We start from the raw sequence: 24446 nt of genomic DNA, 5'->3' as shown, positions 1-24446 counted from the left end.
GGGCAGTCACCCCGGGCCTCTCCCCGCTTTCCGACCTCCCCTGAGCCCAGGCCGCACCCCGAGCCGTGCTCGCTGCCGCCTCACCCTGTCCCAGACGGACCGTTACCGGCCACCTCCACACCCGCCCCACAATCCCCGCGCCCGCCTCCGTGCCGATCAGTCGCGCTGTCATTCGCTGGCCCTGCCGTCCGTCACGAGGTGGGCGGGGCTTGGGCCCCGGCCCGAGGGACTGCCCGAGCGGCAGAGTGGCGTCCCCTTGCCGTCGGTACTGCGCTTGCGCAAGGCGCCAGCGCCGGGAGGGGGGGGTGCGGCCGCGCCTGCGCACTGAGTTCTCGGCCTTCCCCGTTGTAGCGGAAGTGGCGGGGCCGCGCCAGTTCCGCCTCGGCGTTGTTCGCTCTCGACAAAATGGCGAAGATCGCCAAGACCCACGAAGGTAAGAAACCCGGAGAACGCCCGCAGCGGCGCCTCCTGTAGCTGCGCGTCCGGCTGTTGTTTTTTGGTTGCGTTTCTCCCCGACTCTGGGCAGCGTCAGGCCCGGCTACTCGGGTGGGGGCCGAGCAGGCTCGCCCCGCGGCGGGCGGGCCGGGCCTGTTTGTAATGGCGTCGTCGCTTGTGTCACCGCCATGCCCGGGCCGCCGCCCCGCGCTCGGGGACTGCGGGGGTGCGGCTGCGGGAGGGAGCCTGACTTGAGGGGGGGGCTCTCGCTGTGCACGCAGGGGAGGGGGGCGGTTGGCGGTTGCCGGGCCCGGGGGGGTGGGGGGGGAGGGGAGGCGGCGGGTGTGAGGCGGGGGACGGTGTAGCTTAGCTCTGGCTTTACAGCCGGAGCGCGGGACCCTGCCAGGCTTCCGCCTGCCAGCACGAAGCCTAGGCTGAGCGCCGCTCCCACGAAAGGCCGCCCGTGGGCTGCGCCTCGCCTCCGCTCCCCATCGCTGCGCGCAGCTCCCCGCCCCCGGTGCTCGCGTTGAGCCCTCGGCAGGCGCTCGGTAAAAATCGTTCGGTACGCCTCCTCACTTTTACATGGTGAATGTCAATAACACACGTTTGTTCCCTTGACCGAGCCCCCTGGCTTGGGTCTGCAGTAAATAGGAGGCCAGAAAGGGAGGGTGAGCGGGTGTTGCCCGCTGAAAGCCAGCATGGCCTGAGCTGTTACTAAGCATCGTGTCGACGTGGTGCTCACTGAGAAAAATGCCCCGAAGGAAGGGAAAAAACAGTGTGAGGTCTCAAGCATTTCAACTGCCATCTTAGTACGGAGGCTTTCTGCCGGCTGGGTGTTTATGTAGGAAAACTGGTCTCTGAGCGGTTTAATGAGTGAGGGCTTTCATAGGCAGTATGTTATTCTCTGAGGTGCTATGTGGCTGTGTTCACTACTGCTTCCAGCTCTTTATAGCATGAATCAAAGCTTTCTTCTTGGACAATGTCTGTGGCTTGCCTTGCTTGTAAATATCTTCGGGCAAGGGAGAATAATTTTTAGAATTGTACTGCTTCTGTGTTTTTGCTTTTGGGTTTTTACTCCTGTTTCTGTGTATGATAGGTGATCTGCTCTGTTTTATGTTAATTTACAACTAATTCAGTAATCAAAAACTACTTGTTCACAGTGGTTGTACACTGTGAGGTAGGCAGGGTACTCAGGTATTCATCGCCTTTGGGGACAGCAAGTTTTGCACTGAAAAAACTTTTCAAATGGAGAGGCATCATCTGTGGAAGTGAGGTTAGTGTAGTCTCTAACACGGTAGACCTAATGTGAGTTTGTAAATGAAGAAAAGCTTAAACTATTGTACTCACGGTTTTTTTTTTAAAACTTAATTTGATTTTTTAGCATTCTAGAACATTTTTGTGTAATTACAGAAATTGTCTTGTCTTTTGTTTATATGCTGTCACATGCATAAGGCATGTGTGAGATACTAACCAAGTGAATATTACCCATCACAGTGCTCTGCCTCTCATATTACCTAAAAAGCTTTTAATAATAAAATAGTAGAATTGCTGTTGTTTTGTTGTGTGTTTTTTTTTTTAAACTTAAATTGCTTATTTATTGAAGCAAGTGGTGGTCTATAGACTTTAATGAAAACATTGACATGCTTCTGGTTGCAGGTGTTTTGATTAGTGTTGTATCAGAACAGATTTTAAGGTGGGGTGTAGGTAGTTAAATACAGAATTATGTATAACTAGGTATGGTTGTGTAATGCTGTCGTTCCCAACATGGAGGTATTAGCTGAACAGCTTGATTTAGTTATCTATTGAGTTTTAGCCTATCCTTTTTTTCAGGTCCTGACTGATTTTCCAAACTGAGTTGTTACTAAATTGTATTAGAAGAATTTTCACGTCTTTGTGCTGTTTGTTAAATACTTGTTGATCGATGTGTTCAAGACACAACTTGAAAGAGGTCTCAAAACAGTTTGAGATAGTTTCAGTTACATAGTTTAAGGGGGAACTCTTTGTTTTAGGCTGAAAAGTAAAGTTTTAGATGGCAGTTTATAAGGCCTCAATAAATGCTTGAGTTTTGAATGCTGTCGAAGGTAGCATTTAATTTGCATAATTTTTTTCTTGCTCAGAAGAGAACAAATTGATTTCCAAACATAATAGACCGAACATGTATGAGAGCGCTAACGTAGCTAGAAATAAAGCTGCACAGGGCAAGCTAAATGTGCAAAAATATGATAAGGCATGAAAACATGGGAACTATTTACACTGTAAAGTATTACTTCAGTACAGGGTCTGATTCTTCTTTCTTTTTTAATGCTGAATAACGTCTCGCACTCCAGACGTTGCAAGTAGAACTATGTGCATGGTAATGGGAGTATGTATTTTGAGAAGGGCTATCGTGATCTGGCTGCGAGCTAGATTTTCAGTGACTTTGAATTCAAATATGTCAACTTTAGTAATATTCAGCATTTATGGTATGTTTCAAATCAACTGTGCATGTTAGTTACTTCTTTTAAAATACCAAAATATATTAAAGAGGGTAAAATACAGAAAAAGGAATGATCAGTATGATATTATCCCCCCCCCTTTTTTTTCCCAATTCCTACTCCCTTTACTGGTTCTCTGTCCTTGACTGACATTTCTGTTTATGTCCTAGTTGACTAAATCATCAAACAAGTACTTTGCTTTGCACTATGTATTTTTAAGCTTTGTGATTACTGTTTCTTAATTTGATTTGCATTTAAGTGCTTTGTTAAATAGGGTGTGAGCTTTTTCAAGAAAGTTCCAGTTAGATCAAGGAATGAAAACACATCTTTAATGTCAGAATAGTCTTTTCCAGCTAAACACGTGACGCTTTTTAAACTGGCAATCAGACCTAAACTGGCTGCAGACCTTTTAGACCTTCTGGTTAAAAGGATTTTCTGGCTTGGGTGTTCTCTTCAGAGTGCTTAATTCAAACTAGCACTTTGAGACTGTATGACAGTAGTTGAAAATCGTGGTGGCCATGAGTGGGGGTTTGTTATCCCTATAGACCCTATGCAGACTTTTTTTATAGTGCAGATAATCCAGCAGGTTTTCCTGTAAGAAAGTGAGAATGGTCCTTAGTCTGCAAACACCTGTACCCATGTAATTTAAAGGAGAAGGCAAATAATTGAGATCTGTACCCTCTTCAGTAAATACAGCTATTTTAAAAATAAGAGAACAAGGCCTTAGTATGTAAAGAGTTGGTAAGAACTATTAATAGGAAAATATTTTTGTGTTAATGCTTTTCCTGCAGAAATCCCACAATTATTTTAATAGACTGTTGATGGTAGCAGTGGTGGGAGCCCATGCACAGTCAAATCTCTGTGGCCCGTGGTGCATGGCAGGGGTGCTTTATTTGGCTGAGCTATATGGTCAGGTTGCTTCAGTGGACAGATGATGGAAAGGTTTTTGCATTGTAGGCAAGATCTGTAGGCTTTTTTTTGTGTTGAAGTTGGTTATAGCTATGGGTGCACTATCAGGACTTAATATGCTACTAAAGAGGCAATGTGTGTTTCTAGTAACTGCTCTTTAGAAAGAAGAAACAATGTCATTGTACTCTAAAAGCACTCTGTGCTAGTAGTGTTGTCCTTGGTAGCAATGGAAGCTTCAGGTATTCCCTTTCACCCCAGTGCTGCATTGCACCAGGCAACAAAAGGAATCAGGAACTTGATCTGCTCTTTGGAAGAAACAGAAAAAACTAAAAGATCAGTGAGAAAAGTATTTGAGTTGTATCAGTTCCATAACCATGCCATAGGATGGCATAGGACTTCACAAAAATGGAACACCTTCAGATGACACTGGTAAACAGGGTATGTGTGAAATGCCTCTGGAGATGATCAGAGAGCTCTGGGCAATGCAGGGATCCCTGATTCGGCAGTAGTTTTTTTCTGCTGCTTCTCCAGGAAGTAATGTATTGGGGAGCAATGTGTCTCAAGTTCTGGACTCACGGGAATCCCCTGTGCTGTGCAGGATTTTATGGGGAGCTGGATGCACCTGGGGGCAGGATTCAGCAGGTGATCATGGTCAGCGGTATAAGGCTTTTGTCAGGTTTCAGCTTCTCATGAGTTTTCTGTAATGCAGAGGTGACTGTCCAAGTTACCCTGTCCTAGATAGCTGCAAAAGGTTGAGGGAAGCCCTTAACTGGCAGGAGCAGGATTCTTCTTATCAGCTGCTATGATATATCTTCTGTGCGTGGGACTCTTGATGTGTTTGGAAGCGTACTTCTGCTGGTTTCTTTCTTTTCCCACTAGACCGCTGCAGGAATTGCAGTTTTGCTGTCAGGTTTACTGTGTTTAAAGTGAAGTCAGTGTTTCGAACTGCCAGTCCTGCAGGCTGTGCATGAACAGTTAATCCTGCTGTTCTCACTCATAGCTGTATAGCAAAGATTTGTCAGGTAAAACTACGTGTTCAGTTACCTCTGTAGAAAACATGCCTTCGTACAGGAGGCATAATATGGCTACAGTGTGTTGTTTTTTTTTTTCTTTAATGGCAGTTTGTGATAAGAAAAGGACCCAGCTTTGACTTTGTCTTGAAGTTTACAGGGCTGACAGTTTAAACTTTTAAAGTAAGCAATTCTGATCCTGCTGTCTTTCAATCACTAAAAAAACCCCCAATTGCTACAACCAACCCCCCTGCTCCCCCATTTTTGTCTCAGGTCCAATAATTTGGACTAGCAATAATCTTACCTTTAAAAAAAAAATCTGATCTTAATTTTTGGCAGGTTTGTTAGCAGATGTTGTACTATAGAGTTTTTTGTAAGATATCTTGGTGGGAAAACCTTGTGAAATTTATTTGTCCTGAAAAAGAGAAATAAGCAAAAATAGTAAAGAAAAAAAAAGTGACTAGACAAGATTTAAGATTATTTGTGAATAGAACTTCCTGTAGCTTTTGTAAATTGGCAGATCTCTCTCAAGTTAATGTAGCAGGCAGTACCGCTTCAGGTGGAAGAGGGCGAATCACAGAATTGTTGAGGTTGGAAGGGACTTTTGAGACTGCACAGTCCAACCCTCCTGCTCAAGCATGACCTTGGTATTCTTTCAGCCATGAGATGCAACTCTCAGGTATTATTTTGGGCGTGAAAATAATTGTTTGATCTACTGAAATTCACATTGTATGGATATGGTCTTTACATGTCTATTGAATCAGATAAAATTCAGATGGAAACAGTAATAATTGTTATGGAGTTAGCTGTGCCTTAATATACCTACATCACAGTTGATTTGTTGAAGACAGTTGGATTACTGTAATTTATTTCTTGTGGCATTACAACAGGTAGGAGGAAAGCGTGGTTTAATTGTTCCTTGTTTTCTGGCTTAACAAGTTTTTAAGGTCAGAGATGACCACCAGAGTTGATTAGTCAGACCCTGATACATTAAAAGAATGATAAAGCTCCCATTTGTCCTGTTTGAAGGGTAAGCTTTTTGTTATCCGGAAGAATAGTAGACTCTTCAAAGATGGTGGTGCAGGCAGGAATAGTCATGAGTAAATAATATTTGAGCTGTCAGAGTGAAAAGAAACTGGTCCTGACTTTTTTTTTTTTGGCTGACTTGGTATCCAGTGGCACATGAGAGGATTTTCAATTTGTTCAAAGACAATACAGCTTTGCAGTATATTAAATAACAGAATACAGTGTGGTTATATTAAATGTTCTCAGATTAACAACTCATGCAGTAGCTCTTTTGAACAGATTTGTTGAAATTAGCAAAATTGGTGTGTTAATATGTGATAACCTTTTGAAAGGCTTTTTTTAATGAGAGGATTACATTTGTTGAGGAAGTGTTGTGTTAGTGTAGTGTTGAGAACTATTACTGCAGTGTAAACAACCTTCTTTGCTATTTCTGTTGGAAGATACATTAACAGTGGGTTTGAATAGTTTGCTTTTGGCCATACAATTGAAGTACTCTGTGCTGAATAATAATATTACAACTTAAGGTAAAGTTGCTTATATACATCGTGATTTTATAGTTTAATGCATCATATCTGTTTATTTTTTTAGAGATCATCTTTGAAATTGTGTGAAAAACTCATTTTGCTGTACATAGTAACATGGGTATTACATTTTGTGTGTATGTGTAAAAAGACCTGTGGGTTTTTTTGTCTTTACCCTAGATATTGAAGCACAAATTCGAGAAATTCAAGGAAAAAAGCCTGCTCTTGATGAAGCACAAGGAGTAGGCCTTGATTCCACAGGATATTATGATCAAGAAATTTATGGTGGCAGTGACAGCAGGTTTGCTGGATACGTCACTTCTATTGCAGCAACTGAATTGGAAGATGTAAGTGATTTTGTGTACTTGTTTAGGGCATGCACTCTTAAGTATTTTGGAATTAATTTTGAGTAATTTTCAATAGCAGTTGCTGAAGTAAAAGCTGTTGCTGTTGTTAAAGCCATACTGGACCAAATATATCTTAGCTGGGAAGCCTGTAAGTTCTAAGTCTGCCTTGTACTTCATGAATTGTGCTTTGAAAGTCAGGTAGGCCCAAGTAGAAGGCAAAAACTTGTGGCCTGGTACTTAGTCAGTGTTAGCCTTGACTGGAATAATTAACTTTGTTCTGTTGTTGCTGCCAAGATGAAAAATGATGGTGGGGAAAAAAAAACCTAATAACTTGGGCCAACCAATTTAAGCAGCTATTTTAAGATTTCTGTTTCTACTTAATTTCAAATTTCAGAGTAATTTTTGAGAATTGGCTTTGTCACTGTATTATGTTCTCTTTATGTATCCTGTTTGTAAGATTATTTTGTGTTAGTTTGTAATATTAATCATTTGACCACTTTTTCAGTTGCAGGAGCAGTCAGAAACTACAGTTCTCATAAATCCATAGGCAACTACATATTACACTGAGTGAATTATATTTTTAAGAGGAAGGAAGATTGTTATGTGCAGTTTAGTATTAGTTGATGTATTTTTTTAGTGATGTACTATGTGTCATTTGTAGCCGCCCAGAAGTTCCTTAATTAAAAATTTCCATTACAGGGTCTCACTGAAATCAGTTCATAGTTTTAAGAGCAGGTTTTCTTTTGTGTTGCTGTAAATTATTGCACAGAAACTGGCTACTAATATGAAGAAATAGATAGCAAAAGCATCTTACACATTCTGAGTACTTGTTTTTGCCATTGTGACTGAGAAGGTGTAAATAAGTTAACATTATTTCTGTATTTTTCACTGTTTCTGAAGCTTTTTTTAGGGTTATTTACTAAAGTTTTGTTCTATATCTAGCTGGCTTTTAAGAAAAAGTGGTTTGAATTTCTGTACACCAGTTTATACATGCCAACTAGGGAACTATATGAGTAGTGCTAATATGAAATGGAGACTTTTTGTCTAACTGGTGTAAGCAGCGTACTTGATTAAATGTAGCATATTGCAGAATACTTGAGTCTTGTAGGGAAAAAGTTATCTTTTTAGTGATGTGGGTAGGTTTATCTGATTCAGCAGTTTGGGAGTAATAAAACAAGCTATATGAATATGCTTGCTAAAATTTGGAATTAACTATTCTAGTTGTTGATTTTCATCTTTTCTATGACCACAGTATGTTAATTTGACATTATTTTATCTAAATATAATATCAACATGACAAAATTGCCATGTGTTTTTATTGGCAGGATGATGATGACTACCCTTCTACAAGTTTGCTTGGCCAGAAGAAGCCAGGGTACCATGCTCCAGTGGCATTGCTCAATGACATACCACAGTCTACTGAACAGGTACATATTAATTAAAGGCACAATAAAATACTCTTGTAGATATTAGGAGAAAGAAGTGTTAAAGTTTTTCAATACCAGGTCTTGTCTTCTGGAGATACAAGATATATGTAAAGGAATATGGTATTCTAGTTTTGCTGTAAGCTTGTTACTGCTTCAGCTTAGAATTCCACAGGGTAATGAAAACTGGTACTTCTGCATGTAGAGGCAGTGTGGGCATATACACTAAACTATTAACAGATATTTTTTGATAGGTTGGATACTTCAAAAATGAAAATAACTGGAAAACTTCATGTCCTTTATACTTCTATTTTTGTAAAGAAAATGTAATCACTTATGTTTTATATTCCTGGAGTGTTTTTCTGTGAAACTTAAAAGCATATGAAGTAGAGTCAAGTACCCCTGCAAAAAGAAGGGGAAAGGTTGACAGCATGAAATGCTTTGGTAACAACTGAATAAACTTCTTAAAATAGCAAATTTTCGTCAGAAGTTACTTCATAAGAAATTCTGTGTTAAAAAAAAAAAAATTCCAGTTACAGAAGTAAAATTTATATTAGCGTAGTGGTTTGACATTCCTGCATAATTGAGATTAAAAAGAAAGTAGACCTTTTTAGTAATACTGAAAATGAATACAGGCTTATGGTCACCAGACATTTTTCATATTGTGCTTCATACATATGCGACTAACAAGCTGTTCTTTTGGTTTTTAGTATGATCCTTTTGCAGAACACCGTCCCCAAAAGATTGCAGATCGGGAAGATGAGTACAAAAAGCACAGGCGGATGATGATAATTTCCCCTGAGCGTCTTGATCCTTTTGCAGATGGTAATTTATTTTGACTTTTGTATACCCTTTATGAAATTTATTGTCTTTAATTGTCTTTAGCCCTTTGATTTCTGTTGGCATGCTTATAAACTTAGTTTTGTTTTAAACATCCCCTTTTCATAGAGATTTGGTTGAAAACCTAGATGCCATATTCTTCATCTTTATAATACGAGTTTTCTTTCCAGGTAGAAGGACAAGAAAATAATGAGCCATTGCCATAGAAACACAAAGGGTTAAAGGTTTCTCTTTTCATTTTGTTTTGGGTTGTGCATTATACTTTGTGTATTGAGTGCTCAAATTCTTTCAGTACCTTGAAAGTTTTCATTCCAAGTCAATAGATTTACAGGGTTACTGCTTTTGAAATGCTAGTTCTCAAAATAGAGCACCTAATTCTTACCATCCTACGTAACCTTAGGTGGTATAGCTAAAAGAAACAAAAGCATATATAAGACTTTGATACTATTAATAGTTCAAGTCTGTTCTGATAATTTTAGAATGCAAGTCAGGAAAAGGGGTATTAGTGGGTCTGACAGAAACTTTCTTCAGGTGAATGAGTTTCACGTGTGGCAATAAGGTGCCTGTTGGCTTAAAATTAGTAGCTATTTTGCAGGTTTTACAAATGAGAATTTCAGCCTGCATGAATTAATAGGGATATTAATTATTTTACTTGCTTAATTGTAATTGATATAAACATGTATTGTCAGAATTCACAGGCCCATACTAACTGTCCTTAATTTCTTTCCTACAGCAGTACTGCTATATGCCAGTCCTGTCTGCATTCTTAAGGGTGCAGTTCAACACATCCTGTGTAGATTATGGTGAAAAAGTATTCCAAAGGAAAGTCCTATCAAAGCTAGTGTCAGAATGACACAGCCAATTGGGCAATGATCTTCAGCATAGAAATGTTTAAGAAGTTTATTTTTTTCCCTAAATTATAATGCTGTACCACTTGTATAGCAAACCTGCACATTTTTCTTAAAGAAAAGTGTTTTTCTTGACAAGTCTAATTTTTATAAAGTTGGGCTTCTTGTAAAGTACTTAAAAGTGTAATTAACGCAAGATACACAGCATAAAACAACATATGGTATACAAAACCCATTACCTGTGAGTATCGTTGTGGTGGTATATGTACTGTATTGCATTCAGCTCCCAATCACAGTTGTACCTTGAGAAGAGGAGAGGGGGAAAGTGTCATCAAAGAGTGTTTTGGGGTTTTTTGTTTTGTTTTGTTTTTTTTAATGAAGCCCTTTTACGATATAACACTAGAAGATCTGGGAGACGTCTCCAGATTTGTCAAACTTATAAATGGGTCTTTATGATAAAACATTTTAAACATTACTTAGGTATGCAATAGTTAGTTATAGTCAGATAACAACTAGGATTTAACAGCTTACACAAGGTAATGTTTTGAATATAAATATCTTTCCAAAGTGTTACTAATGGTAAAGAGATAATTTTCTAGGCTTCTATTCTGCTGCTTGAAGTCAGAACTGCTGATGGAGACAAAGGCACGAAAGTGTACGTATTCCGGATTAGCAACCCAGGAACCCATCACTTCTGAAGACTCTTAACTGTGTTGTCATTTTATCATTTATATTGGCTTTAAAATATTTGTTTGAAACTGCAGTAGTTATGTTTGTGTTCAAACAGGTTAAATTGATCAGCAAACTGAATAAACGTAAGATACATGTAATTTTTAAAATTTTCAATCAAAAAGTAAAATTAAATGATCATGGAATAATATAATATTAGAGCAGGACAATAGAAAAAGTCAATATTTTCTGCTTATCACGTACTCATTGTGCTCCATTCCTGTTGCTGTTCTCTTCCGCAGGAGGGAAGACACCAGATCCTAAAATGAATGCCAGAACATACATGGATGTTATGCGTGAACAGCATTTAACAAAAGAAGAGGTGTGTGGCGGGGAGGCTTTTCCACTTGAGCTTAGTTTCATTTTACAGCCTTTGAAAGCATGTTAAGAAAGTGGGAATGGAAATGCTGCTGACATTTTGTCTTGACTTAAAAGTCCTTTTCTTCAGAAAATCCTGTTCTCCACATGTTGAAAGTCAGTAGAATTTAAAGATGAAAGTTTTGAAAAACATCTGTTCTATATAATATCTAAACAATGGAGGGAGAAATAGTCTCAATGTATTTTAATCTGGATATTTTTGTAGCACTTGGACTTCTTGTTTATTTTCTTTCAGAGGATGAGAGACAAAAACTAATAGTCACTGAGGGGTATTCAGTGTCAGAGATGTTTGTTTTTGAGCTCTGTGTAAAGGGAATAGGGGAGGTTTTAAAAGGCTTTTCTTGAAGCACTTAAAACATGTTGCAGTACTAAGAGGAGGGTTGATATTTGGTTTTAAATATTTAAAAAAAGAGAAAAAAGTAAAAGTACATGCTTTATTGATGGTTATTAAAAATTCATTTTAATAAATAAGATGATATTGGTAACATAATACATTTTTTTCTGTAATATCTACAGTGCTGTCTTGTTAATTAGAGCAAGATCTTGTAGTTCCAGTGACCTCTGTAGATTGATTTACCCTACTTGACTTACCTTAATTGAGGAATTAGTTCCTCAGTTTTGACGATCTTAGTGTTTATAGATCCATTGATAAGTGAAAAACAGTTAATGTGCTGTTTTAACAATGTCATCTCAGAATTTTAGAAAATAATTTCAGGGCTTTTTTATGTCGTGAGATATATATCTCACACAAACACATTTTTCTGACTCATCCACCTTTAATTTCCTGAAGTGGAACTTGTTTGAAACAGATGTGTAGTGATTGTTAAGGCATACATATAGATGACAGAAACTGATAGCACTCCAAATTCTCCATATGTTTGTATTTGTTGTATAATCGCTTCTATAAGAAATCAATTTAACGACATCCCCTCCAAACACATAGCTGCTCTGTCAGTATAGAGGAATTTGAAAAGAGATTGAACCTGAAATTAAAACAGTAGCTAATTGCATGTTATTTGAGCAAAACATTTAAAAAAAGCATAGATGAGATACAGCTGAAAAACCCTTTTAAAGGTATAATTTGAAGAGGCCTTCCTAAGAAATTTGTTTCTTACTGTTGTGTTTTTGTACCCTTGAATAGAGGGAAATTAGGCAACAACTAGCTGAAAAAGCTAAAGCTGGAGAGCTCAAAGTCGTCAATGGAGCCGCATCTCAGCCACCTTCAAAACGCAAACGGCGTTGGGATCAGACAGCTGATCAGACTCCTGGTGCTACACCTAAAAAATTATCCAGTTGGGATCAAGCAGAGGTAATAATCCTAGTGTTCATCAGAAGACGTTATTAATGCTAATCCTCTTGAATTTCAGAAGTTTCTTACTCTATAACTAGCAGTCTTTTACTGTATAGTATGAGAGATATTAATACTTCAAGTTTTATCTTGTATAGACTCCTGGACATACACCATCTCTGCGATGGGATGAAACTCCAGGCCGTGCAAAGGGTAGCGAAACTCCTGGTGCCACCCCAGGCTCAAAAATATGGGATCCGACTCCCAGTCATACACCAGCAGGAGCTGCAACACCTGGTCGGGACACACCTGGCCATGCAACACCAGGCCACGGAGGTGCCACTTCCAGTGCGCGTAAAAACCGATGGGATGAAACACCTAAAACAGAAAGAGGTATTTATGGTGAACTGGAAAGTGCATATTAAGTTTTAAATTGTTAATTGTATAGGATTTTTTCACCTTAAGTAAACAGTAGATTCGGAAGTTGGGCAAGCAGTAATTATATTCTGACATCTAGTGGTTGATGTGAAGTGATATTTTTGTTGGAGTTTGTAGCACTGAGTTCTGCCTGTTGGTTTAACTCGCATCTGTGAAAGCACCTTGCCTCAAAAATGGCATCAAAATTTTGTGGTATAACTAGTGACTGCTGCAGGTTGAGATTTTAATGTGTGAAGGACACAGTAAAAGAACTTATGTTGAATTGTGATGCATTTGTGTGTGTTGTCTTTTTGTGATACATTTGTATGTGTTGGTTTTTTGTATGTGTATGTTTAATTTTTTTTTAAGAGGTTAGCATTAAAACAAGTTTTGGAAGCATTTTCTCACCTGCCTAATTTGAATGAGGCTCATGTGTCAGAGAACAGTGAAACATCATGGTTCCTTAATGCTTTTATCAAGGGAGTGCATGGAGTAGTTTGTCCAATTTCTACAATATTTGAGGAGGTCTTTTGTATTTTTTAGGATTTTATCTATTTATGCTAAGATTCAGCCTAAGAAGGTGACGTGCTTTTTTCATAAAATGGGGTTTGCTGTTGGATGATTTTAGTGTAATGCCTGTGTTTTTTCAATATTTACCAAAGCAGTCTTTATTTTTTGTCTAGTATATTTGTTTATTTGATACTTGTTGATTTGTGTAGACAGGAGGATGAGATACTGAAAATGGGTTTGGATATTGATACTATAGTTGGAGTATATACTGTTTAGCCTCCTGCAAAGATTGTTTTGTTTTTCCTTAGATACTCCGGGACATGGCAGTGGGTGGGCTGAGACGCCTCGTACAGACAGAGGTGGTGACTCCATCGGTGAGACACCAACCCCCGGAGCAAGTAAAAGGAAGTCACGATGGGATGAAACACCTGCTAGCCAGATGGGTGGCAGCACTCCTGTTCTCACCCCTGGCAAAACACCCATCGGTACACCAGCTATGAACATGGCAACTCCTACACCAGGTAAGCCCAGACCATTCTCTAGGTGTGCCAGGGAAGGTTTAGACTAGATAATAGGAAGTATTTCTTTACAGAATGGGTTGTTAGGTGTTGGAATGGGCTGCCCAGGGAGGTGATGGAGTCCCCATCCCTGGAGGTGTTTAAGAGTTGGGTCGACATAGTGCTTAGGGATATGGTGTAGTTGGGAACTGTCAATGTTGGGTTAATGGTTGGACTGGATGATCTTCAAGGTCCCTTCCAACCTAGATGATTCTGTGATTCTAAGGCTTCACTTTCTTTTGTGGAAATTAAGCATTTCCCTTTATATTGTATTTTGAAGTAGACTTCTGCATATCTGAACATGTTAATGTTCTCCTGCCTGTATGAAAGCAGTCAGTATATGCTCAGTTTACCATTTTTAATGCCCACAGCAGCTCAGTTCTGGAGGGGAATCGAGACTAAGGTTTTATGTCTGTTCTTATACAATTTAGTTGGCAAAAAATCAATAAAAGACTGGCTACAGATTTCAAGTGCTATGGAAACTTTGGCTCAAGAGAGCGCTTAAAGGTTAAGTAAACAAGTCATTTTTTCTCCTACAGAAGTTTTTTTTTAATCCTTTTTTGTAATTTTTTAAAAATTTGAATATAGGTCATATCATGAGCATGACTCCTGAACAGCTGCAGGCTTGGCGTTGGGAAAGGGAAATTGATGAGAGAAACAGACCACTTTCTGACGAAGAATTGGATGCTATGTTTCCAGAAGGATACAAGGTAATTCATCTGCATTAAAATACAGCAGACCATGATGTTTGGGTTTTTTTCTGCCAGGGATACTGATTTTTCTTTTTTTTTTTTTTTAAACCAAGTTGTCCCAGAAGTAGAACATTTCACATTAAGTATTTATTATTGATTGTAGATGTTTGTTTGATTCAGTTACTGATTTATTGTAAATCCATTAGAAAGGGAGAACTAAAGGTGATCTTTGCTTCTTCATGGTGAGAATGCCTGTCAAGGCCAGAAGTGAGCTCTGAATGAACTGATAAAAATACTAAGTCCAGATGTAGAAAAACATAGAAGAGAGTCACAAATTCGAAGTCAGCAAGTACACTGTGTTGATACAGATATTGAAGTGCCTCTTTAATACTTTGTAAAGAGAATTCAGAGTTTATTATCCAAGCTCTCAGCAGTGGAAGTGAGCTTTCTTCTGAAATGCTGTCAATACAGGATAAGCACAAATACTGTCGTGGTGAATTTGTTTGTATTGCTGCAAACATGGGATCTAACGTATGCAGTAACACTTGCACAAATCCCCAAACAAGTAAAATGGAAGATAGAAGTTTAGTAATGTTTTGTATTTGATGCCTTCCTCTTTTCATATCTGTTGTTCTAAGATACATTTTGTTCTTTCTTCTGTAGGTTCTTCCCCCACCAGCTGGTTATGTACCTATTCGCACTCCAGCTCGTAAGCTTACAGCCACTCCAACACCTTTGGGTGGTATGACTGGATTCCACATGCAGACAGAAGACCGGACTATGAAGAGTGTTAATGACCAGCCTTCTGGCAATCTTCCGTTCCTAAAACCAGATGATATCCAATACTTTGATAAACTGCTGGTAAATGAGATTTCACTCATGCTGATTTAAAGTTTCCTGATTTCTTTTGAATATGTAGCAATGCCTGTTTATTTGTCTGGAATTATTTGTAGGTTGATGTTGATGAATCAACTCTGAGTCCTGAAGAACAGAAGGAGAGAAAAATAATGAAATTACTTCTGAAAATAAAGAATGGCACACCTCCCATGAGAAAGGTAAGATGAATTGTCAGATGCATTTATGTAATTTCATTTTTCAGAAATCTGTGTTTCTTTTCAGGCTTAGTTTCAGTTGTCTGTGGGATTCTCTTTAAAATAATCTCCTAAATTTTGATACTTGTTTAGTGCTTTCTTCCTCTTCTACATCTGTTTGGCTTTTTGTTTCTCACTCAGTGTAATTTAGTATTGCTGCTCTTTGTACAGTAACGTCAGCCACTAAATAATATATGGCTTATCTTTATATATTTTTTTACAATTGTGAGAAAGTAGATTTATAGTGCTTTTTGCTTGCAGGGCTTCCTAATTTTCTGGATTTTGCTTCTTGCGCTTAAATTAGCAGTGTCGCTCTTAATTAAGCTTCAGCCTTACACATTAGGTAATGCGTTATCAGTCTTTTCTGCAGTTTTGCTCTAAACTGACCATAGCACCAAGCTGCCTAGATGCAAGTAATGCTGTATAAGCGACTTTTCAGATGGAACCCTTCTTAATATTAGACCATGAACATACTTTTCTTGAAAATTGAACATCTGTGAGCTAATGTCAGGGTGTTTCTCTTCAAGCATTTGTTTTTAAGCAGATCAGCATAAAATTGTTTGAAGTAGAGTTTTGCAGTGGTAGGAACAAGTATTTTGAAGCCTGTGGTTGCAATGAATTACATTCTAACTTGATTAATATCTACCTGTCTTGTAATTGTTCAGTGTTGTTTCCTTAGTTTAACTGATAGGCTGTTTGGTTTTGTTTAGGCTGCATTGCGACAAATTACTGATAAAGCTCGGGAATTTGGAGCAGGGCCGTTGTTTAATCAGATTCTGCCTCTGCTGATGTCACCAACACTTGAAGATCAGGAGCGTCACTTGCTTGTCAAAGTCATTGACAGAATTCTCTACAAACTGGATGACTTGGTCCGACCTTATGTACACAAGGTCTGTTGCAATTTACTGTTTCATCTTTGAATTGCTTTTTCTGATCGTTGCTGGGAGAAGTGTGTATTTTATTTGTGTATCAGAAGATGATGATACCATTTTTTTTTAACACAGTTGGCTTTCATATTTCTTCTGAAGCTAAACTTTAAGTTCTTGTAGTGTGACCAAAATGTGGGCTTTATGGTATTAAGGCATGATGTAAAAACGCTGTGTGCACACTTGAGGATGGGAAAGGGGATCTTACCTGATTTAGGTAGTATATCCAGGCCAGGTCCTTCAGAGACAAAGAGCTCTAAAAAGAGCATAATAGATTTAAATTTTTTCTGGTCATCATAAAGCTTTAAGCTTGGACCCACAGAATCATCTCTGTTCCGTGGAATCTAGTAGGGTCAGAAATACTACTAAAAGTATTAATGAAAGGAAATACTAATTTGTTCATCTTTTTCAGATCCTTGTTGTCATTGAACCACTGCTGATTGATGAAGACTACTATGCTAGAGTGGAAGGCAGAGAAATTATTTCAAACTTGGCTAAGGTAAAGTTCCGTCCTTCATTAAGGCACTGAGTGAGCTTACGTATAGCTGCATGTTTATAGCCATGGCAGAAGAATTAAATGTGCTGTTCATAAATTCAATTGGTATGTTTTGTATATTTTTTTCTTCAGGCTGCTGGTTTGGCAACAATGATCTCCACAATGCGACCTGATATTGATAATATGGATGAGTATGTCCGAAATACAACAGCTCGAGCCTTTGCTGTTGTGGCCTCTGCTTTGGGCATTCCTTCTCTGTTACCCTTCTTGAAAGCTGTCTGTAAAAGCAAAAAGTCCTGGCAGGCTAGGCATACTGGCATCAAGATTGTACAGCAGATTGCTATTCTTATGGGTTGTGCTATCCTGCCTCATCTCAGGAGCCTGGTTGAAATTATTGAACATGGTAAGTTCTGCCTTCCCAGGCAGAGTTTTTTTTATTCACTTTATATTTGGAAAATTTTTCATACTCCCGTGAGGCACAGTGATAGTAAGGTCCTTGTTTTGTGTGTTCATTTGACACCGAGAAACAGTTCAGCTGATTCTGAAAGAGGAATAGTTGTTCAGTTTTCCTGAAAACAAGCTAATCTCTTTTATACTGCCCCTCTATTTTTGCTATTTTGAACTTAAGTCACAAGAAATGCAAGAAGTGGTACTATACACTATTCTCTTGCAGGTCTGGTGGATGAGCAGCAGAAAGTTCGCACCATCAGTGCTTTGGCTATTGCTGCTTTGGCTGAAGCAGCTACTCCCTATGGTATTGAGTCATTTGATTCTGTCCTGAAGCCTTTATGGAAGGGTATACGACAACACAGAGGAAAGGTATATCTAAAATGCTTTCTTTAGTTTGAACTGAAATGGATGTATATCTCCTGTAACTCATTAGAGACATATTTCTGCTTTTAAATAGGGCTTGGCTGCCTTTTTGAAGGCTATTGGTTACCTGATTCCACTTATGGATGCTGAGTATGCAAACTATTATACCAGGGAAGTCATGCTAATCCTTATCAGAGAGTTCCAGTCTCCTGATGAAGAGATGAAAAAAATTGTGTTGAAGGTATGTCAGAAAGACTGTTTTACATTAATATCAAATATGTATGCTTTCCTTAAACCTCCCCACCCCCAAGCCACTCAGAAACCCAAACCCTACAAAATTAAAACTGTTGGATTTTTATTTCCTGTCAGGTGGTAAAGCAGTGTTGTGGCACGGATGGTGTTGAAGCAAACTACATTAAAACAGAAATCTTGCCACCTTTTTTCAAACACTTCTGGCAGCACAGAATGGCATTGGACAGAAGAAATTACAGACAGGTATATTGGTTTTTTAGTTGGAAAATTGTTTACAGTAGAACAAAATTCGTATTAGAATGTTCGTTCAGGCTAGATGTCTTGTATGTCCTGAAACTGAATTTTGTTTGGATTGGCGGTTCAGAAGTTATATGGCTAGAAGATTCACAGATTCTTAGGAAGCTGTCAAGAGATTCTACATCTGTGAATATGAGTCTAAATACTTGTAAGGTGGGGTAGTTCACCCCATTTGTGTTGTTTAAAACATTGGATGATTTCTAAAGGTAAAAACAGTTGTTTGTAGTGCACTTAGCATGCATGATGCTCCTTCTCTTCAGACTAGAGAAGTTTATTTTCAAGATGTAGAAAGTAGATTTTAACAATGCTTGCTTACTTAATGATTCTGTATTCCAGTTGGTTGATACAACTGTGGAGCTGGCAAATAAAGTTGGAGCAGCAGAAATTATTTCCAGAATTGTGGATGATCTGAAGGATGAGGCTGAGCAGTACAGAAAAATGGTCATGGAAACAATTGAGAAGATAATGGGAAATCTGGGGGCAGCAGACATTGATCATAAACTGGAAGAACAACTTATTGATGGTATCTTGTACGCCTTTCAGGAACAGACCACAGAGGTATGGCCAAAGACATTTAGTATTTGGTTCCCTTTAATTGTAAGCTAGCTCACTGTTAGTTATGCAGAAATGTATGCTTCTAAGTCAGATTTTTAGAATCCTTCTTCAGATGTCAGTGCTCTAATCAATGAAATCCAGAAACAAACGTGGAATTTTAGCATTTTAATATCACTTTTAGATGATGTCAGCTTTAATTAAAAGGTAGTGTTGCTGTTGGTCTGATTTTCCTTTGTTGTTTTTGCACTCAGGATTCTGTGATGCTGAATGGTTTTGGGACAGTGGTTAATGCTCTAGGCAAAAGAGTTAAACCCTACTTGCCACAAATCTGTGGTACGGTTTTGTGGCGTTTGAACAACAAATCGGCTAAAGTTAGGCAGCAGGCTGCTGACCTGATCTCTCGTACTGCAGTTGTCATGAAGACTTGTCAGGAGGTATTGTATTGACTTCTACTACCAAATGTGCTGTAATATGTCATAGTAACAGGAGGGGAAGAAAAACCCCCACTTTTAAATCTTCTTACTTTGTTGTAGGAAAAACTGATGGGACACTTGGGTGTTGTGTTGTATGAGTACCTGGGTGAAGAATATCCTGAAGTACTGGGTAGCATACTTGGAGCACTTAAGGCTATTGTGAATGTTATAGGTACGTTTCTGTATTGATTACATGCCTGTTCAAAAGCAAAATGAAAAGGCCTTATAAAACTAAATATGCCTCTTTGAATTCAATAGGTATGCACAAGATGACCCCACCAATCAAAGATCTGCTGCCACGACTTACACCTATTTTGAAGAACAGACATGAGAAAGTACAGGAAAATTGTATTGATCTTGTTGGGCGCATTGCAGACCGGTAAGCTGACTAATGATGAAATAGTTGACCCTCTCTGTGGGCAATTATTGTAGCAGAAGCTGAAGTTGAGTGTCAGGTTTAGCATCTGGGTATTTACTGTCATATCTCTTGATATTTCTTAAGTTGTGTGTAAAGCTTAAGATGGGATATTTAGCAGGCAGTCTGTTGAACATATTGTAATTATAGTATTTTGCAAACACTTTGTAAGAAGTATGTTGTCCATTTATGCAAACTTAGAATGCATGCAGTATAAATTTTGAGTACACTGTTAACCAGCGAATGTTAACAGATACCCAGTTAAGGAAATTGCTTAAGCAGCATTCCTCTGCTGATAGCAGATGAATAGGTGCTGCAATTTTTGTGGTTTTATTTAAAAACTTCTAACGTCACTGAAGCAGTAACTCACTTGATTCTATTTCAGAGGTGCAGAATATGTTTCTGCAAGAGAATGGATGAGGATCTGCTTTGAACTGCTTGAATTATTAAAAGCTCACAAGAAAGCTATCCGAAGAGCCACAGTGAACACTTTTGGTTATATTGCAAAAGCTATTGGGTAAGTTGGTTTAATGCTTATCTCCTCCTACACACAGTTACCTAACATAGTGATGATTGTAAATTTTATGGTGAGAAAAATTCAAACTTACCTACATTTAACATGTTAAATGCATAGACTTCATATGATTTACTTTGTAGAAGGAGAATACGGTCACCTGTTCTTCATTAATACAGGGTGCTGACCTTTGAAGTAAATTTGTAGACCAGGAAGGTTAGAGTCTAATCTGGTAGCAAGAGCTGTTTGTCTCATTAATTTTTGATACTGTGATGTGCGTTCAGACCTTCTCTGTATTCTTTCATAAACTCTGCTTTAAGTGCTCAATCTCCCTTCTCTTATTTTTCCCCAAATCGACTTTTATTGATTAGAAAAGTATTTTTTGCCACTAAGGTGATACTGCAAGTCAGCAAACTGTAGAATGAAGCACAATTCCCATCTTTATGCATATTTGTAAATTAGTGACCAATTACTGACTTAATGCAGATGCAGCAAGCAACCAAGGAATGTCATAACTGTGCTTATCCATACGGGACATGGCTTATCTGTGTCAGTGTGTATGGTTTTATATAAGTTTGTCATTACCTGTGGGATCAGAGCAATAGTGTGGAGGCTACTGCTATCCTCTAGAGTTCACAAGAGGCAGAACAGAAGGCAGCAAAAAAGCTAAGTCTAGAGAAAGTAAAAAATGTTGGTTATGAAAATAAGATCATACAGTTGCTTAAGCTGCTTTACAGTTTTGTGGTTTATGTTGTTTGCCCATTATCTAAACTTTTAAGGGCTAAGCTCTGCTTTTCTGCCACTTGCTATTTGAAACTCCTTTAATTTTATCCAAATCCTCACTGAATCTATTGACATGGACATGCATGTTATCTCTTCCAGGCCTCACGATGTGTTGGCTACACTGCTGAATAACTTGAAAGTACAGGAAAGGCAGAACAGAGTATGTACTACAGTAGCAATTGCTATTGTAGCTGAAACATGCTCACCTTTCACAGTGCTGCCTGCACTCATGAATGAATACAGAGTTCCAGAACTGAATGTCCAGAATGGTGTGTTAAAATCTCTTTCTTTTCTGTTTGAATACATTGGAGAGATGGGAAAAGATTACATTTATGCTGTCACACCATTGCTTGAAGATGCTTTAATGGACAGGTGAGTGCGCTTCTTTCTATCGATGGTACAGTTAGCCATAGTCATATATTTTAAGTATGTAGCTGGGTCTTAAAGATAGGGAATACGCATATTGTCCTTGTTTGCTAAAGATTTTAAGTGACCAGCATGATTTGGAAGCCATTGTCTGCAAATAATTCAGATTATATACTCTTATTTTACTAATACTTTTGAAGATTAAAATGATACAAGCATCTTAAGTGAGTCAAGACTTACTACGTTCAAACTGGTTTTGATAATTTCTATTGTTAATACTTTTGCTGTGGAATCGGAGCACAGTAATTTGTCAGAAAACTCCTGTCTTTTTTTAATTTACTGATTTTTGTTACTCTGCCTCTTGCTGTCAGTAGATATGGGTTAAAAGTATATATTAGTGCTTTCAAAGAAGGTGTTATTGAAAAGAAATATTATGCTTGTCCACACATGTTGCTTCTGAGTATAATTTATTAACAGACCGTTGTTCTCTTTCAGGGATCTTGTACACAGACAAACAGCCAGTGCCGTGGTACAACATATGTCTCTTGGTGTTTATGGTTTTGGCTGTGAAGATTCTCTTAATCATTTGTTAAATTACGTATGGCCTAATGTGTTTGAAACCTCTCCTCACGTCATTCAGGCAGTTATGGGGGCTCTGGAGGGCCTCAGAGTTGCTATTGGTCCCTGCAGAATGTTGCAGTATTGTTTACAGGTATGTCCTTGTGTATGCTGGGATGGCAGAGACAGCAATTACCAGGCAGGAGTCAACTGAAGAGGATTTCTAGCAAAGGAAAACAGTGTGGCTTTTGCTCTCTTTTAAAGCATTCTTTAAACAGGGCATTCTGTACCAAGGGCTTCAGTAATTGAAATATGCAATAAACAGGGATTTTGGTACAGTGAGATAGCTGATTGCATTGAGTTGCAGGTAACGTAGAATATAAATTGGCTAAAATAGCCTGGCACTTGTCACTTGAAAAATGGAAGCATCTCACGAATTTTGAGGATGCTAATGACTGGGGAATAAATTAATAGTGCAAGGGGTTATGAGAACAAGTAACAAGTGAGAAAAATAAATGAGAGGATAGGCTTAATATTAAATCAACATTATTTGTCATTAGCCAAGAAAAGCAGTAAGAGATTTAAAACTATGCAAGAGTGAAGCACTAGGAAACAGTGCTTTGATCAGAATTTACACCATCACATCAGCACCAGTCAGTTCAGCTTCTGTAAAAGTATGTGGTGGTAAAATCTGAAGGCTCCTTTTCTGTGTAATTGCACGTAACAGTTCTTGCTGTCTTGGCTATAGAATCTTGGCAGTTGGGAAGCAAGGACGAATGTAATGCAGATCAATGTGGAGAAGATCTGACAGCATTTGTTTAATTATTTGTACATACGGAATTTCACTTTTTTTTTATGTGGGGGCCCTCAGCATAAAGATACTGACATCAGTAGGAAGATGAAAGAATTCTCTTGCACAGTGTATTTTATTGCAAATACTACTTGTATATTTTTCTTACATAGAAATGTTTTTTCTGGAGCTTTCACATTCTGCTCACTTTTTTAGGTTTAATAATAGTTTATCTCATGTATTCCTATCTAGCATTCTCTGCACAAATCATAGTTAGCAGAGGCAAAGATGAGACTCAGTTCCAACCAAATATACTGCAGCAGGTTTTAATTCTTATTTTAAAAGAATACAAAACTAGAAATACGTTCAGTGGAATTTCTCCCTGCAGAAAAAATATAAGAAAATCTGTCTCTAAATAATACTTTGCTATTACTTACTGGTGTAGGTAGTCACAAAAATTGGGAATGACAAATTTCATGTGCCACCTCTATTATAAGTGATGTTAGTTACTGTAATTGCTTTTTAAAATGCTTATTGTGCAAAACTTTGAGTAAAGTCAGTAACAGATGTTTAGACTGTAAGCTTTTAATAAATTTTGTTCCGTTCTGTTTTCTAGGGTTTGTTTCACCCTGCCAGGAAAGTCAGAGATGTTTATTGGAAGATTTATAATTCGATCTACATCGGATCACAGGATGCTCTGATAGCACATTATCCAAGAATCTATAATGATGAAAAGAACACCTATATTCGTTACGAACTTGATTACATCTTATAATCTTCTTGTTCAGTTGTTTGTGTTTAATGCACAGCTGTTCTTCAATTAAACGCTTCAGATTTGATGATGTAAAATTTTAAAATATTGGAGATCAGTATAGAAGAGCTGGTCAGAGGCAGAACTAGGAATCCAGTAGCATGATTTTTTAAATATGTTCTTGTTTTTTGATGTTAAACAGTTAAAGCCAGTAGTGACCAAGAAAACAGTGATTACAATGTACTGGAGGGATTTCATTTTGGATTCATCTTTATGAAGATTTAGATTTCATTCCTTGTGTTTAAAGGGGAAGTTTATTTGAGAAATAAACATTTGTGTATAAAAACTAATTTGTGTGTGGTTTTTGGACAGAGGGGCTTGTAAAACGAGTCCCTTTGGATTAAGTATTTGTTCATGTAATAAATAGGTGGCATAAAACATTTTAACCTTTTTGTCATCCCCTAGCTTTTGAATAAATAAGAAAAATGTACAAACTGTAGTTAATGTGTGTATCTTTGTCATGCAGTAATGTAGCTGTAGTCTGGCTGATGGCTGTAGTAGTGGCAGTTTATTTTAATGGAAAAAGTAGTGTTTTAATTGCTTGCCATTGTTATTGTTTCATCTGCAGTATCCTGGTTGTGGGCATGGATTAGCTTGTTAAATTTTCAGAAGTTAAGCAGTTTGTTGTAAATGGTTTGTGTAAAATCAGTTGTGCAAATCATGCATATTGATCACATTTAGCAAGTCTTTTAGCATGTGTGGCTCTATAAAAAGCCAAATAGTATTTATAGGCTGTGCTATAATTCCTATAAAGAGCTAGGAAAGTAACATCCCCAGCACCTGAGATGAGGCAATTTCTAAGTGTGTGTGTGACATAAGAAATGCTTCAGTTTGAGATAAGAAAAGCATTCAATTTCCTTATCAACTTTTTTCTTTCTGTGTGTGTACTAAAAAGAAAAAG

At 38.1% G+C, this 24446-nt stretch overlaps 1 protein-coding gene across 3 annotated transcripts; it reads left to right on the top strand.

Annotated features, from left to right (window-relative positions):
* Positions 1-298: 298 nt before the first annotated feature.
* Positions 299-23835, top strand: SF3B1 (splicing factor 3b subunit 1). 3 transcript variants are annotated; one of them, XM_074872774.1, is made up of 25 exons: positions 299-433; positions 6556-6722; positions 8048-8149; positions 8857-8971; positions 10806-10885; positions 12083-12250; positions 12388-12622; positions 13465-13677; positions 14302-14423; positions 15069-15266; positions 15359-15460; positions 16207-16386; positions 16835-16921; positions 17051-17321; positions 17592-17737; positions 17826-17972; positions 18101-18226; positions 18617-18838; positions 19087-19269; positions 19369-19480; positions 19567-19687; positions 20109-20240; positions 21120-21392; positions 21882-22098; positions 23351-23835. In XM_074872774.1, the coding sequence occupies exons 1-25, from the start codon at positions 406-408 to the stop codon at positions 23507-23509; spliced, it is 3906 nt and encodes a 1301-aa protein (XP_074728875.1). In that variant the 5' UTR covers positions 299-405; the 3' UTR covers positions 23510-23835. The 3 variants fall into 3 exon arrangements, 2 of the variants coding, with proteins under 2 accessions (XP_074728875.1, XP_074728877.1); XM_074872776.1 differs by lacking the exons at positions 299-433; positions 6556-6722; positions 8048-8149; positions 8857-8971 and adding an exon at positions 9189-10489; XR_012629417.1 differs by lacking the exons at positions 12388-12622; positions 13465-13677; positions 14302-14423; ... (14 more) ...; positions 21882-22098; positions 23351-23835 and adding an exon at positions 10434-10489 and having other exon boundaries at positions 12083-12147.
* The last annotated feature ends 611 nt before the right edge of the window (positions 23836-24446 follow it).

The sequence above is a fragment of the Strix uralensis genome, chromosome 6 (genome assembly GCF_047716275.1).
Source record: "Strix uralensis isolate ZFMK-TIS-50842 chromosome 6, bStrUra1, whole genome shotgun sequence".
Taxonomy (NCBI): Eukaryota; Metazoa; Chordata; class Aves; order Strigiformes; family Strigidae; genus Strix; species Strix uralensis.
The sequence above is the reverse complement of the archived record's forward strand: the minus strand, read 5'-3'. Positions and strand labels throughout refer to the sequence as shown.